This window comes from Asparagus officinalis, chromosome 4 (assembly GCF_001876935.1).
Source record: "Asparagus officinalis chromosome 4, Aspof.V1, whole genome shotgun sequence".
Classification (NCBI taxonomy): domain Eukaryota; kingdom Viridiplantae; phylum Streptophyta; class Magnoliopsida; order Asparagales; family Asparagaceae; genus Asparagus; species Asparagus officinalis.
Window position 1 is genome coordinate 78,153,475 of NC_033797.1, and position 16,766 is coordinate 78,170,240.

At 39.2% G+C, this 16,766-nt stretch overlaps 1 protein-coding gene across 1 annotated transcript; it reads left to right on the plus strand.

The window, feature by feature from the left end:
- LOC109837770 (flavonoid 3'-monooxygenase-like) lies at window positions 7,892-12,175 on the plus strand. The gene is made up of 2 exons (XM_020406120.1): window positions 7,892-9,219; window positions 11,337-12,175. Exons 1-2 carry the CDS (start codon window positions 8,314-8,316, stop codon window positions 11,952-11,954), a joined length of 1,524 nt encoding a protein of 507 aa, XP_020261709.1. The 5' UTR covers window positions 7,892-8,313; the 3' UTR covers window positions 11,955-12,175.

The window sequence follows — 16,766 nt, forward strand, 5'->3', positions numbered from 1 at the left end:
GTCTCTACGCCCCGCAAGTAACGAGAGATAAAATTCAAACTCTCGTTACTTATGTAGTTCTCTGCGATCGACCCTTCAGGATGTGCACGATTATGCATCAGTTGTTTCATGAAACCCAAATACCTACAAGCATATAGTTTCATGATTTGTGACAAAATTGAACTGAGAAACGTAATTTGACAAATATTAAATGAATATTATAATAATAAATACCTCTCCACGGGGTACATCCAGCGATATTGAACTGGTCCTGCGATGCGGGCTTCGTATGCTAAATGTATTGTGAGATGCACCATGACCGTGAAGAATGAGGGTGGAAATAGTATTTCCATTTTACACAGTGTATTAGCAACACGTCCCTCTAATTCTTCAAACTCCCTAACATCAATCACCTTAGAGCATAGTTGCTTGAAGAAACCGCAGAATTCTATTACCACCATCGCGAGTTCCTTGTCAGCATGTCGCAACGCAACCGGGAGAAGTTGATGTAATAGAATATGATGATCATGTGTCTTGAGTCCCAAAATCTTTCTGTCCTCAATATGCACATTTGCTGAAATGTTTGAAGCATAACCATCCGGTGTCTTCACGGACTTTAGAAATAAACACATATTGTGGACCTCATCCTTCGACAGTGTGACACGGGAGGCTGGGAGTTCAAACTTTCCGTCGCCCTTATCTATAGCTTGCAGTTCCGGACGAATGTTCAATTCTGCTAGGTCTCGACGTGCCCTTAAGTCATCTTTCGATTTTTTCCCGTCCTGCAACAAAGTGTTCAAGAGATTCTCGCATATGTTCTTCTCGATGTGCATGACATCCAAGTTGTGACGTATTTTTAAACTTCTCCAATATGGCAGCTGATAAAATATGCTGAATTTTGACCATCCATGCGGAAGTTCGGTGCCTTTTGAGACACGCTCATGCGACTGGACATTGCGAGGCTTATTTCCTTTTGATTTTCCCTTTCCCTTCCATTTTTGCTTCAATATTTTTCTCCTAACACCAAATGGATTTTCTTTGTTGAATCTTTTTTTTCCAAATATTTTTCTAGGTAAAGGATGTAGAAGCTCAAATATTTCTTCTCCGGTCAGCCTTGGTGGTGCCGGTCTACTTTCTGGATTGCCGTCGAACTTTCCTACTAACTTTCTGAACTTGTGCCCTGTAGGCAACCATCTTCTGTGTTGCCAATAACAAAACTTACGGCTGTACTTCAGGAACTTTCCCTCATAGTCTGACATGCAAATCGGACAAGCAATCTGACCCTTCGTCGACCATCCAGACAGGTTAGCGTATGCCGGGAAGTCATTAATTGTCCACATGACCATTGCCCGCATACAGAAAGACTCCTTACCATAAGCATCATAAGTGCTGACACCTTTTTCCCAGAGAAGCTTCAGGTCGTCAATTAATGGTTGGAGGAAAACATCGATGTCATTTCCAGGAGAATATCTTCCAGGGATCAAAAGTGACAGTATCATGTACGGTTGCTTCATGCACATCGACGGCGGCATGTTGTACGGTGTCAGCAACACTGGCCAGGTAGACCAAGCAGAGCTCATTAATCCAAACGGATTAAATCCGTCGCTAGCAAGCCCCAGCCTAATATTCCGAGACTCTTTACCGAAGTCGGGGTATATACGGTCAATGTGCTTCCATGCCTCACCGTCCGCAGGATGTCTTAGTTTCCCGTCCTCTTTACGGTCGGTCGAGTGCCATCGCATATTCTCAGCCAGCTCGGCAGACATATAAAACCGCTGCAGCCTAGGAATAATTGAAAAATATCGGAGAACCTTCGCAGGGATTCTGTTCTGCTTATTGGATGCACTGCCTTCGATTGGAAAATATCGGAGAACCTTCGCAGGGATTCTGTTCTGCTTATTGGATGCACCGCCTTCGGATGTGCTTGCAACTTCTCCTTTCCAACGTGATACATGACACGTCGGACATTCCTCCAGAGCTTCATTACCCTTATTGTACAAGATGCAGTCGTTAGGACAGGCATCTATCTTCTTGTAATCAAGCCCCAGCGTATCAACAATCTTGTGAGCTTCGTAATAGGTCGCGGGGATGCTTTTATCGCCGCCTGGAATGACTTTCCTCAGCAAATCTAATAACATCTCAAAATGTGTAACAGTCATCCCACTGAGTGTTTGGATATGAATAAGCCTCAGCATAAAAGAAAGCCTTGTGAACTCCTTACACCCCTCGTATAACGGTGACTCGTTTTCTTCAACAAGTCTCATCAATCGATCTACATCTTGAAACATATCATTAGTGTTGACATCGCTCACCGACGGCGCTGCAAGAATATCTTCTAACATATCAGTCGTGTCAACTGTCGGATTGCTGACTTCAGTGAATTCTTCCTCTGATTGCATCACCGGGACGCCTTCACCGTGATGACTCCAAAATACATAAGAGCTATCAAATCCATTGATTGACAGATGAAAACTTACGTCACTCCTAGCGAGTATTTTACCGTTCCTGCAATTCTTACAAGGACAGAAAATCGACCCGCTTAGCGACCGCAGAGGTTTTGTGTCAGAGTAGGCTAAGAAAGCTTCTATCCCATCCTTATACCGGGTGTCTAGATGTCTTCGATCACGTGGTATGCTCATAAACGATTTGTCAGGAACTGTCCGCATCTATAATTTAAAAATTAATAGAAGTGAGCATCTCCCTATATATATCATTTTAATTTAGAACAAATGTGTATGACCGACTGTCAGAGGAAGGCTTCTATCTCATTAGGTATGTAAACGTGACGTGTATATGTATTTACGTGTGTTCAAGTGTACTATCATTTCGTCAAAATTTGTAAGGAGAGAACGTAAATTACTATAGAGGGTCTTTAATAAGGTTATGAATGTTGCGCGCAGCGAAAATTTCGGCAGCACCTCGACAGCACAATAAGAGAGTCAGGTCGCAATAGGAATTCCTGTTTCACAAAGGAAACAAGAACCTTAAGCAAAATATCCCAACATAGTGGGATATCAGCTCTTCTCTCATCAGTTCTAGGACTGACCTGTCGAGGGAACCTAAATATAAGTTATTACAAATCATAAAATAGCGAGACAAACTAATTGCTGAGGGGGTATAACTATATTTGTAAGGAGAGAACCCAAATTGCTAATCTTTTGCAACTTGGTCTTTGCCATAACTTCCCATGCGTGGAAGGAACTTTACATACATTAATTATAATGTACGTCATATACGAGCAAGAAGAGTAAGCAATATTGTTACCCGGTTTATTTACAGGGATGGAAAACAAATACGCAAAAACACATACACGTATATACCTAGATGTATACAAGTATCCAAATTGTACTGAGATACTCATCACTACTATTCTAGTGAGCAAAAACCAATGTGAAGCATATAGAGAGAGATCTAGATATTTTTCTATTTCCCACACAAACCTTTAACCAACTTGTTCTTTCATTTCCGTGATTAAGTTACCTACTCTCTAATTGCCGAAGGACCCGCAAGTCACGGCGGAAATTAAAATTTAGTTATTGAGGACACAAAAACACATGTAACTTGAATACTTCAATAATACTAGTATTTATTACTTTCATCAAATTAGCAAGAAAACGAAGCTCACATGAGGTTATGAATTAAGGCGCAAAAGATGTGAATGCTCGCCATGTGATCAATCAATAGAGAAATTTAAATAACAACAAATTTGTACCATTAATACACGATGCTTGTAGTTTTAGACAACAACAAATTAACAGTACAAGCTCTCACAAGATCCAATCTAGAGACTAAGAAAATTTTATAAAATCGAAGATATATTAAGAATCTAAACTGTGGGATATTGATTAGTGGCTGACTTGTCTGGTTCGGATGAGCACTAATGTTGTCTCTAGCTAGCTTGAACGTGATGCCCTAAACTTGTGCATTAAGAATTGGGGAGACAGTGCTTCCGGTTTCTTTCCAATTAATTCATCTATGGAATCTTATATATTTAGTAATATCATGTGGAAAAATAAACTTATGATAAGATAATTAACAGGTCCTGTACAAAAGTTATTTTAAAAACATTTGATTTTTTTATCATTGTCAAAATTAATAAAGGATTTAAAACGTTCACTTTCTTCCCCAATCCGGTGTCTGACGACTACGTGGAATTTTTGCACAAATTTTTTGTTTTGCCAAAAATAAATTCTAATTGTAAAAATTAAACTATACTTGTAAAAATTAAACTATAATTGTAAAAATTAAGAAATCTCTCTTTCTCTCCCTCCCCCCTCTCAATTAATCTCTCCCCCTCTCTCTATGTCCAGTGCCGATGCCGACGCGACGGCCTGTAGCGAACGGGCTGCAGGCACGGGTCGGCCGACGAGAGAGAGGAGAGCAGGAGGGAAGATAAGTGAGGCGGGAGTGAGCAGAAAGAGAGATTGAGGGGGGGAGAGAGAGAAAGAACGGTACCTCTGAGAGAGGAAGCGCGAGCCCGGCGGCTGGCGGTGGAGGAAGGGCGGCGGCGGCGGCGGTGGAGGAAGGGCGGCGGCGGAGGGGAAGAGGGGGTGAGAACGAGATCCAAGAGGGGAGAATTTGGGAAATGAAGAGAGGGGGGGTTGAGACAGTGGGGGGGGGAATGATCGGGAGAGAGGGATGATCGGGAGAGAGGGATTGGGGGAAATATCGGGCGCGGGCTGCCCAAAAAATTTGGGCGCCCGCGCCCAAAAAATTTCACCCTGTTCTTTTTTAGCGACGGAAAATCCGTCGCTATAAATCCGTCGCCAAAGTTTTAGCGACGGAAAATTTCCGTCGCTAACATCATATTTTCCGTCGGTAAATTAGTTTTACCTACGGATAAATAGCGACGGAATTTTCCGTCGCTATATGTCATGTTATAGCGACGGAAATTTCCGTAGCTATTTATCCGTAGGTAAAACTCTATTTTCTAGTAGTGATCTGTGTGTATTACTATCCTTCAGGATAACCCACTAAAGTGATCAATTAATTTGGATTAATAGGTATTTAAATAAATTATGGGGTTATATGTGCAGATACCAGGTTGTAATTATAATTTGATAAAGGGGCAAATTATAAATGTACAACACCTATAAATAAGGGGTTATGGTCCCTAATCTAGGGTTATATTCTTTAATTCTCTTCACCCCCATCTAGAGAGAAATTTGGCTAGAGAAACCCTAAGGTTAGAAGATCATCAAAACCCTAATCAGGTTTTCCTCAATGAATTCAGGTATATGCTTCCGCATCTTTTGATTATTATTAATCTCTTTGAATGAATCATGGCTTTATTATTTAGATCTTAAATATAAGATCCTAACATCGTCACCATAGAGAAGGGATAGTAGCAAATGCTACCATAATGATATATAAATATATCTAGGTCGATGCTCCACACGAGTGTCACTAGTCCAGCTTGTTTCTACCACATTGAACCAAGGACTACGTCTCCAAATAAGGGTTGGGTTGCCGCTGTCAGTGACCTCATCGATGGGCTTAGCCCCATCTCCCTCGATGAATCCAGAACCACACTCCTGGATAGACCCTTTGTTAATGGGTCACCAAGATCCTTTTTAGACTTTACAAAGTCTAGAATCATAACTTTGCCTAACAGGCGTTGTATATATTTATCAAGTTATTTTATAATTTTGTCTTTCATATTGTTTGACATTAGGTCATAACACTATTCCATGTGGGACTATTCATGAAGGTAAAATTGTCTTTTCTCCAACAAAATATCCAACAAGAACCCGATGAAAAGAGACTTTACTAGTCTAACCTAGTCACAGAGATTATGACTCGCCATAAAAAATGAGCAAGCACGTATTGTTCACAACGGTTCATCTTGAACGCAACAGCTTCAATAATTTGACGTAAAAAAGAACTCTTTTATGAGCCGCGCTTAATTTTCAACTGAATTATGAGCAAATGCGCATTGATATATAGTATAACTTGTTTATGGCAGAGGTCAATTTGCCTTGGATTTTCTAAGATTTTATGGTCCAGGATGGGACCGAAACCAAGTATGACCTTCCCTCCAACTATAGAGGAACAAGTAGGGTTGGGCTTGTGCAGACAATGACAAGATTGAGTCAACGTCGATCTGATTCGTGAGAAGAGCGCGAGGGGTAGCTATATGCACATTAAGTAATCGATACGTGGACGGATAACGAGATCAAAAATACAGATAGGTGACGATCGTAAACACACGCATATTAATTTGAAAGCTTTTCGAATCAAAAAACACTACAACCATAGCATATGAGATATAGTTATCCTCATCGAATGGTTGTTGAGAGTCCAACAACAACACTGAATTAATAAGTGCCTACTGTCCTCACTTTATGCATAGAATTAAAGCTAAAAGGAAAAAGTTGGTGCAAATATGAGCTTGCAACGCGTCAAGATGAACAAGGATGGGGGTTACAACATCGACATTATACAAGACATGAAGAGGCATTTGACGAAGCCCCTGTCAGGATGCTGCACCAGGGGAAGTACAGCATCCAGGCACAACTGAGGGAGGATAAAGCACCCGTCATTGATTGACTACCTAACGACGATAAATCTTGTGAAGGGGGCAGTGAAGGAGAAATCTAGCTAACTCGTGCGTGCGCTAAGCAGTTCAATCCTCTGATCTGTTGACGACGGGCCTAATTTTACGTGACGGGTATACGAGAGACACTACAGGTTATAAATTTCTTCTCACTTGGAAGGATCATTTCTGAATAAGCTTGTTCTTGCTATAAGAACTAACTAATACGGTCCCAACTTCCTGTTTAAGTACATTACTCACTCACTTTAGTTCCTCTCAAGCCGAGACCATGAATCCTAACAGCTTCTATAAGAACGTTGCTAAAACAGTAGCAGAACATAAAATCTATCAACAATCACGACATTGCGACCCAAAGTTTCCATCTCTAATTAAGTGGTATGAAAGACGATCATTTCGACGAGAACACAGAAAATTCAGTCGTAGGATTGGACCATACTTGAGGAGGTGACTGCTGTGGGGAAATTAAAGCTTGACCCATTCCGGGGGGAAAAGCTAATTATGAATAACACAGTTGTGAGGCAATTATTGGAAGGATTTAGGTAGGCCTTAAATACTTAAAAGAAACTATATATTAATTGAATATCCGGAATCGCGTTATTTTGGTCAACAACATGCATAAATTAATGAGGAGGAGCCTAAGAAAAAAAAAAGGAAGTAAATATACTTGCGTATGAAAGGAGTGCTTAGAAGCTCAGGGTGCCTCCAAATCCGAAAAGCATTAGTTCCCCCTCTTCCGATGAGAAATTAACAGATGTGAGTCTTTGGACGATGGCTTTGCGCGTTTATACCGTATAAAGCTATCCTGAACACCCTGTCAATGATGCATCAATAAAAAAGTATACTAATCCTCAAATTCTGTTGCACATCCAAGCATTCACGAACTATATAGCTGCATTACTATTAATGCCAACAATACTGTATCGTAGTCGGCCAACTGTAATTTATTTCTTTTTTTGGTGGGTTGTTGGGGGGGGGGGCGGGGGGGGGGTTGAATAGGGTATCGTTGGAGCTTGAATTAGATCTAATGTGGATGAGAATGTGTAGAGTTTGCATGCAGCCGATTTTGCAAGACATCTGGCGTCCTTGAGTTTTAATAGGTCAGACTACATACAGGGTTTCCATTGAATTGCAGAGAAGATATTCCTGACCTATATATGACCTCGGTACCACAACGGAGTAGCCTTGCCTCATGCCGAAGAACGCTCTCGTTTTATACGACAACCCAGACTCGGCAACCGCTATATATACCTCTAACTAATCAAAGCTCTATAAACTTGAACCCTGAACATGATGCGGTTCCCTCTATCGGAGAAGAAAAATAACGGTATTCAAATGAAGGGTCGCCTGAAGATGCAGGTAGTACATTGCACAGCCAAATCCTATATACTGTTCTATTGGGAGCAAGAGAGCAAACACTGTTTCGATGAAATACATTGGACTTTGCGGGCTCATCAATTGGGCCGTAAGATATCTAAAGAAGAGGCGGCTGATCCCAGAACAGGGATGTAATCATTGAACGTAAGAGTGTTTTACTTCATCGCACACGCCTATATATGCCTGAGAAGCAAGCGACAAATATAGGATAAGCCAACGCCAAGGCACCCAAAATAGAGGAGCACGGATTTATTTCATGATTTTTCACCATTTGCTTATCATTATGAAATAATAATAAAATGGACCCCACATCAGTGTAATGTCATACAATCCTTCAGCCTATAAATAGAGCCTTTTCTCACATTCCTCCTTCATTATACTCTCTTCTACTATAACATTGAGCTATGAACATCAGTGGTCTAAGTGAGCTCCACAGAGCATCGCTCATACTCTTGTTTGCACTACTAGCAATCCTTGGGTCTCGATGCATGTTTCATTGCATACTCACAAGGAGAAAGAAGTTCCGGTTACCACCGGGCCCATTGGGCCTTCCGCTGGTAGGCAACCTTCCATTCCTCGGCCCAAAGCTCCACCACCGCTTCGATGAGTACTCGCGGGCATACGGCCCGATAGTGAAGCTTAAGCTCGGTAGCAAGCTCTGGATCGTCATCAGCTCACCAGAGATTGCAAAGCAAGTTTACAAAGACAATGACATCATCTTCTCAAATCACGATCAGCCCATCGCCGCCAGAGTCATCTCCTACGAGGGTTCTAACCTAGTCCGAAGCCCTTACGGGCCCAAGTGGCGAATGTTGCGCAGGGTTTTCCTACACGAGCTTCTCAACAACAAGAATCTTGACTCCTTCTCTACTCGTCGACAAGAAGAAGTTGACAGAATGGTGCGCGAGCTTTATACAAAAAGGAGCAGTCCTATAAATGTTGGAGAGCAAGCTTTTGCGGCATTTCTGAATTTACTCACAAGTATGCTATGGGGTGGGACATTAGAATGGGAGGGAAATGGTGCAGGGTTCAGGCAAGTGGTGATCGAGGCAGTGGAGCTGCTAGGGAGGCCAAATGTATCAGATTTCATACCGATGCTCGCTTGGTTCGACCTGCAGAGAATAGAGAGAGAAATCAAGAAGCGTGTTTTGTGGCTCGATAAGTTGTATGATAGCATTATTGACGAAAGGATGAAGCTCGTTGCGGTAGGAGAGAAGAACTGCAGTCAGGATTTCTTGTCAATTCTTCTAAAGATTAAAGAAGATGCTAAGATCCCGCTGACAATGACCAACCTCAAGGGCTTGATCATGGTAAGTTTTTCTCTTCCATCTGAGTCTGTTTTTCGATTATTTTGCTCATTAAAGGCTCCAAATATCTCAAAATAAGAGCATCCAGGTGTTTCAAATTAAGTCTCACTAACCATTAGACTAAACCTCATGAGCGTCAAATTTCTTTGGACCGAAACATGAACGCACGCAACGGTATAAATTTTTAGAAAATCTACTTTGAATCTTGATTTCGCTGAGACCATCCTAATTATGGAATCTAAATCTTGATTTCGCTGACACAATCTTAATTATGGAATTTAAATCTAGATTTCGCTAACACCATCTTAAATTAAGTCCATATATTCATAACACCCAGACTCCGAAGTTATGATGAAAATTGAGGGTTCACATTTTTATATTCTTTCAAGGTGCAGTGTGAGCTCCCTCCATGCGGACAAGTTCATTTAAAATCTATACTTTGGTGATCTTATGAATGAGAAATGATAGAGGCACACACTCTCCACCACACCTCTAACCACACCTCCCCTCCCGCTACAGTACACCGGAGGCCACTTGAGATTTAAATTTAAATCTCAAGTAGGCCCCGGTGCACCGTAGCGGGAGGGAAGATGTGGTTGGAGGTGTGGTGGAGAGTGTGCCTCTAGTGCCTCTCCTTATGAATATAATAATTAGACGTCATAATATGACGCATGCAAGTGGACAATAGACAAATTTATCCTCACGTCCGACTAAAGACTGGTTCCAAGGAGATAACGTTTGGTTGATATATATAGAGTAAACCTAAATCTAGTCGATCGAAATTCTGTTCCCAAGAATGAAATGTTATAGGATCCTGGTATATATTTTCTTTTCCTGTTCTAAGATCACCTAGCTGCACATTATGGAGCGCTAGAAAACACCAAGTAGGTCACAAGACAAATAAAAATAATAACAAAAATAGTAAATAAATAAACTCAAGCCCTGTACAACTATTTAGTACTCATAAGGCCAATTCAAGAGTCGGCACCACATGGAGCGCGCAGCATCCAAATTGAGTCAAACCAAAAAAAAAAAGCCGGCGCCAAAACTTAATTGTAAGCATCTATTATTCAATTCCTAAAAAAAAACATCTATTATTCTCTATACATGTATGAGATCAAATCCTGTGCCAATTGATTGTGTGTGGCACAATCCCATGCACTAATGCCACAGAAAACGACATGTGCGCTGTAGGATGGTGACAAACAAGTTAGAATTTGGGGTGACACCGAATTAAAATAAAGATAAGAGAAGAGGTACGTTGGCTAGAATTTCTCACATCTCACGGCATCAACAAATGCGTACTTTGAGCTAAAGTGGGAATCTACAAATAGGATGCAATCGAAATCACTGGTATCATTATCCTTAAGTCCTAATAACCAGGCATTAGTCACATGTGCATGCTAATTGATGATTGATTTAAGGGCGAGTCACTTGTCTCGCTCCTGATAATCAAAATGATAGTGTCCATATGCAAGTCTCCAATTGGCCAAAGAACCCGCTGATAGTTACCCACTGTTCATATCCTGGACTAATCATAATCTAATGCACGAGTTCAAAAGCACGTAGGAATGTTTAGTGTCGCGCTCACTACATGTAGCCAAAATATGCTTAACAGAATAGCGTGTAGAGTATATAAATCCAAAATATATAGGGTCGGACACCTGAATAATATTTTTCCATTATGTTCTATTATAGGCCAATCACCTCCGTTAAATTAATCATTATCATATCTTTCTTAATTGCTCACAACTAAATTCTTTTAGGTCTACCTCTAGATCTATTTGTCCCGCGCGTTTGCTACAATATTATCACTTTTCCTAACTGGTACACTAAGAGGCCAACATTGTCTAATGTGTAGAGTATATGCAGCCCTAATTGCACTTTGGTGCATTTTGTTGATGTCATGAGTCAGATTTGAGCCGCAGGCAGGCTCCTATATGTATTTTCCAAAGTCTTCTGAAACTCTGTGATTATTCTGCTCTTTGTTACAACCGAATCTAATTAATCTGAACAAAACCTGCGAAATCTCTCTATGTACATTCCTTTCCTTAGGTTTACTTGGTCCCAAAATATTGCTAGATGAAACCAAAACCTTAAAACTTTACCTGTGTGCGCAGGACATTATGGTAGGAGGGACAAGCGTCACCTCATCGACAGTCGAGTGGGTGATGGCAGAGCTAATGCACAGACCTGAGATCAAGCAAAAAGCCCAAGAAGAGCTCGAAAAAGTAGTTGGCCAAAACCACACGGTCAACGAGTCCCACATCCCCAAGCTGCATTATTTACGAGCCGTGATAAAAGAATCTCTCAGACACCACGCTGTGGTCCCTTTACTAGTCCCTCGTGTACCTAGCCAAACCTGCGTCGTGGGGGGCTACCTCATCCCAGAGGGAGCTCGTGTGGTCACAAACGTCTGGGCTATCCATATGAACCCTGAATTCTGGGAGAATCCTTCAGAGTTTCAACCAGAGAGGTTCTTGAATGCCAAGAGCATCAGAGAATTTAGCTTCTTCCCTTTTGGATCAGGGAGGAGGAGATGTGCAGGATTGCCGCTAGTTGAAAGGATGCTGCCGCTTGTTGTGGCCACATTGTTGCATGCATTTGAATGGAGATTGCCAGAAGGGGTGGAATTTGACCTTTGTGAACGACCAGGGGTCACCTTAACCAAGGCGAGACCAGTTCTGGCTATTCCCACACCAAGAATTGACATTTCAAAACTCCATAATAACTGCTAATGATCGCGTTCTCAGATATTGATGGAAGACTGGTAACAGGTTGTGTACAACGTAGTAAATGGAAGCTAGCTGCATATGAACGAGGGTGCAAGTCCAAATGGCTAAAGGAAAATGTAATCGGTGGAAGTTACAGATAGGTATGCAGATGCTCTGCTTCGATTCTGTAATATGATGTCATGCTCAATGTATTTCCAGCCAAATCTAAAGAAAATTATATCAATCTGTAGCAACGTAGGTTGCTCATGTCACTAAATTTTCTCACTAGCACGGACACAGTATACCAGTGCATATTCAATTTAGAAAAGCACAGACTAACTTTATAACATTGAATAATTAGAACAGGCAGGAGTGGTAACCTTGACTATCAAATAATCTGAAGAGTAATAGCACTAAAAGGAAATTTCGCAACATTGAATACGAATGCAGCTGTAACCTGAAAGCTACCTTAAAAATTAAATATATGGGATTTGAACTCCATACCTCTTGTACAGCTGCAATAGACTTTTAACACTGATAAAACTATAATTTACTGAACTTTAAGTGCATAATTACACTTGAATCAGATAAGTAAATTAACATGTAGGCTGATGGTACACATGATTGAAGGAGAAGACTGATCAACAATCGGCAGTGAAGATAGATAATCTTACTGGGATATACAAGTTCAAAAGTACAGAAGAAATAATCTGAAAAGAATAAAGTTCAATTTAATCTAGGTCAATCAGTGAATGAAAGTTCCCTAAGAGATGCACTATGAGAAATATTTCCTCAATAAAGATGAAATTGAAAAATAAAATAAAAATTCCTAATATAACTACTTTCTTATGTAGATTTTGAAGAATTTTTCTGGGATCGTGCCTAATCAGCTATTGTCCAGGGAAAATGTCACTCCCTTCCTCCCAGTACTTCATGCGGGATCGATATTTATGAAATTTTGAAATGAAAAAAATTTAATTTTTAATCAAGAAAAGTTTTCATGCCTTTTTATATACTCCCTGTCAACCACTTCATAGTTTGTTCTCAACTAAGCTTCAAAAATCTGACAAGCGAAACTGAAGAAGTCATGGTTAGCATTAGCTCATTAACAAGGATTCAGTAGTATTCACCTAATTATGATAGGAATTTCCACCTCCAACATCTTACACAACTAAGTGATGAGAACAGAAACGGAGCTTGCCGCATAGCAATTAAAAACTTTGACAACACATAACTAGCTCATCTATGTGCCTAGAATCACCGTTACCACAAACATAGGTCTCTTCGGTTGAAGGATAACTTCCATCACAGAGGGCATCCAATAATGAATCTCCTGGAACTTTACTGGTCTTAATCAAATAGTATGAAGATAATCCACATGTCACTAGTCTCTGCAGATGATAAGGTAAGATTGAATGGCAGCCTAACTCGTACCCTCCTCCATTATCCTTATCATCCCCCACCTGGCTGCAGCAGATTACTTGATTTTATCACTTTAAGCATTCATTTTACAAATCAAGGTTCAATAGCTCTATAGCTTGATTATGTAAAATTTAAAATGATTCAGTAACAATACAAATTGACACTTTTTTTACATAGATTTATACAATTTCTTGTGTTTAGATCCTAAAATATGTAACCAATGTCAGCTTGTGCCAAAGTATGCCGTGCACATTTGAATAAAGTTTATTTTCTCCTGCTTATAGCATATCCGATTCCTCTTAAGTTAGTTTAAGTATTTTTGTGATTTAAATACATTCTTATTTACTAATTTGTAAATTTCAATTATTATGTATTTGCTAGTTTGTTTGTAATATATTATCTCATATATTTTACGGAGCCAAAGGACTAGAGGCTGGTAGGCCTAAGAGAACAATCACAAAGGAATTAAAATAGGTACATTTGTCAACTTAAGAAAGGAGATAGCTCCTAGTCTTATTAAATCAAATACAAAACTTTATAAGCTTAATTGCATTTGAATACCCTATAGTTTCCCCTACTTTGCAGTTATATACACTCACTTGCTTTTGGCAGCACTTAAATACTCTGAAGTTTTTAAAAGCTTGCACTTAAATACCCTAAAGTTTTCAAAACTAGCACTTAAATACTCTAAAAGTTTTTAAAATTTGACGTCAATACCCTCATGCCTGCATAACTGAGGGTATCTAAGTACAAGTTTTAAAAACTTTAGGGTATATAAGTGATGCCAAAAAAGTGAGGATATATATATCTACAGGTTTTAAAAACTTTAGGGTATATAAGTGATGCCAAAAAAGTGAGGATATATATATCTACAGGTTTTAAAAACTTTAGGGTATATAAGTGCTCCAAAAAACAAGTGAGGATATATAAGTACAAAGTAGGGGAAACTATAGGGTATTTAAGTGCAACCAATTTTATATAGTTGATCCCAAAAATTTTGGTGTAAAAGCTTAATTATTTTTTAATTTTCTTTTTGATAATTGTGCTACTTGTAGTAAAGAAGTTCATTAATTGGCTCGTATGATAAAAAAATTTATTATGTTATCTATTTGCATGTTAATATTTCCACTTAGTATTAATATCAGGTCCAATAGCGATAACTAGATATAAGACAAGTATTAGCAATCTGATACGGCCAATTTCTAAAATCTTATTAGAAATTTCATTGTGCCTTTCAATTTTTGCATTCATTGTGCCTTTCAATTTTTGCAGGTCCACGTGTTTTAGTAATCTTCATATTGTTAGAATATAAAACTATAATCCTCAGCCCTTATCACCAATTTGGTGTTTTGGTCTAGTGAAGATTTCTTCAATATGGCATCAGAGCAAAAAAGGGCAACAAGAGCAGCTCAGTGCACAAACCTCTCACTATGCGCATGGTCCATGGAGAGGCTGGACCTCTACTGTATGCAGCCCTACCTTGCATTTCTACAAGAGGTTGTGCATATATAAGAGCAATCCGAGTTTAAATCCCACCTTCCACGCATGTAAAGTGGACTGAAAAAAGGTACCACCGTGTGAGTGAGTCTAGATTTCAGCTCATAAAAATTGCTCAACTACGGACTCATATTAGAATATAAAACTATAAACCTTAAACCTCACCTAGTGACATAGCAGTGGAAGGTTCCTTTGATAGATATTTTAAAAGTTCTCACCTAGTGACATAGCAGTGGAAGGTTCCTTTGACACATATTTTAAAAGTTTTCATTTCCTAACCGGGGATGTCGTCTGATATCTCAGTCTCTATTGTTAATTCATACTCGAATATGTAATTATCAAGACAACATTAAATTGAGCTTAAGAAAAGACATCAAACATCTCAGCCAAGATAGAGACAAAAAACTTTAGTCTAACAAAAAAGAATTTCTCATTAAAATACTGCCAATGTTCTCTACTCTCATTCTTAGTACCAAATAGAGATAACATGGACTGATAAATAGTTGGGGAAGAGAGATATGTAGCTTTTGATAAGAATCCTTACCTCCAAATACTAATATCACTAATACTAGTGGCTTTTGATAAGAATCCTTACCTCCAAATACTAATATCACCAATACTGATGAATAGCTTCATGATTTATATGGATTAAGGGATGACAAAAATTTAGAGACACTGACTTTCTAATATATTTGTACAATTACCATAAAAAGAATAGAATAAAGGTTTTGTTGTTGCTGTCGTCGTCATTGTTGTAATAACCATAAAAAGAAGACAAAGAACATAGCACCTTTCAATTAGTTATACCATTCATACACTCTCAATCTCATCTCTCCATTGTAAAAAAACATTAAATATTGTGAACAATAAAGACCATGATATGAGGTTGTCATTCTCATTAAGGAACCCAAGCAAAGAAGCATCATCAGAAGCTCTTTTTGAACAAACCAAAAGATTTAAGTCAATCTAAACTATAGTGCATGGAACCCAGTTCGTTTTAGTTCATAGGACGGGCACAGAAGCATTGTACGTCATTGATTAGGAATCGAGTACAAGGGGGTACGCTTATCAGTACACAACCCTTCATCATAGAAGTCGGTAACGTGGGACGCTATAGCGAACCACGACCCGGGTTCAACCGTCCCAATTCACAGTGAATACGACCTGATTCACTAACTCGGGCAAACCAATTTACAATTCACACCAATTAAACTTTTGAACAAAAATACCTCTTTTAAGTAACAAAAAATGTGAGAAATTAAACAAATAAAATATGCACACCGTAACTACAACATGATTCTCAAGGTTCTTTACCATTATTGATACCAACTAACATATTTTTAAGCCTCTCGCAAAACCTCTAATCTCGACCTTTAAGGATCGAACATAAAACGTACAGCGTTCCCTTGGCTGGACTCAATTTCACACATCCTAATTATTCATAAATATAAGTAACAATCAAGTAACTTTTTCTGCAAACACAGGCAAGCACCCTCGCTTTCATAATAATGAAACAAATCAAACAAATTGAAACTACAAACAGATGCAGAGTGAGAGAATTGCAACGTATACGTATGTATGACGCTTACAAACAACCTGATAACTTTCATCTTCAACAAAATCCAACAATCCAATCTGATTTTATTTCTCTAAAACAGGTCATACTTCTAATTACTGAAATTACTGTATGCTCATGATCTTCAGTATACCATTGACTTGAGTATTAGAGTTTGTTATTTTTTGACTTTCAACATGAATTCAAGACTCACCAACCCTATTACTATTTCACCCACCCCATCACTATTACACCAACCTCTCACTATTCCACCAACCTTTTTGAAGCTATAAATACCTATAAAGATGAGAGGTAAATGCATTCAGAATAGAGAGAGGAGAAAGTTGAAGAGAAAAGAAAAA

Coding starts and splice junctions, on each gene's coding strand:
- LOC109837770 (XM_020406120.1), top strand. CDS start 8,314: ATGAACATCAGTGGTCTAAGTGAGCTCCACAGAGCATCGCTCATACTC. Junction 9,220..11,336: donor ACCTCAAGGGCTTGATCATG/GTAAGTTTTTCT, acceptor CTGTGTGCGCAG/GACATTATGGTAGGAGGGAC.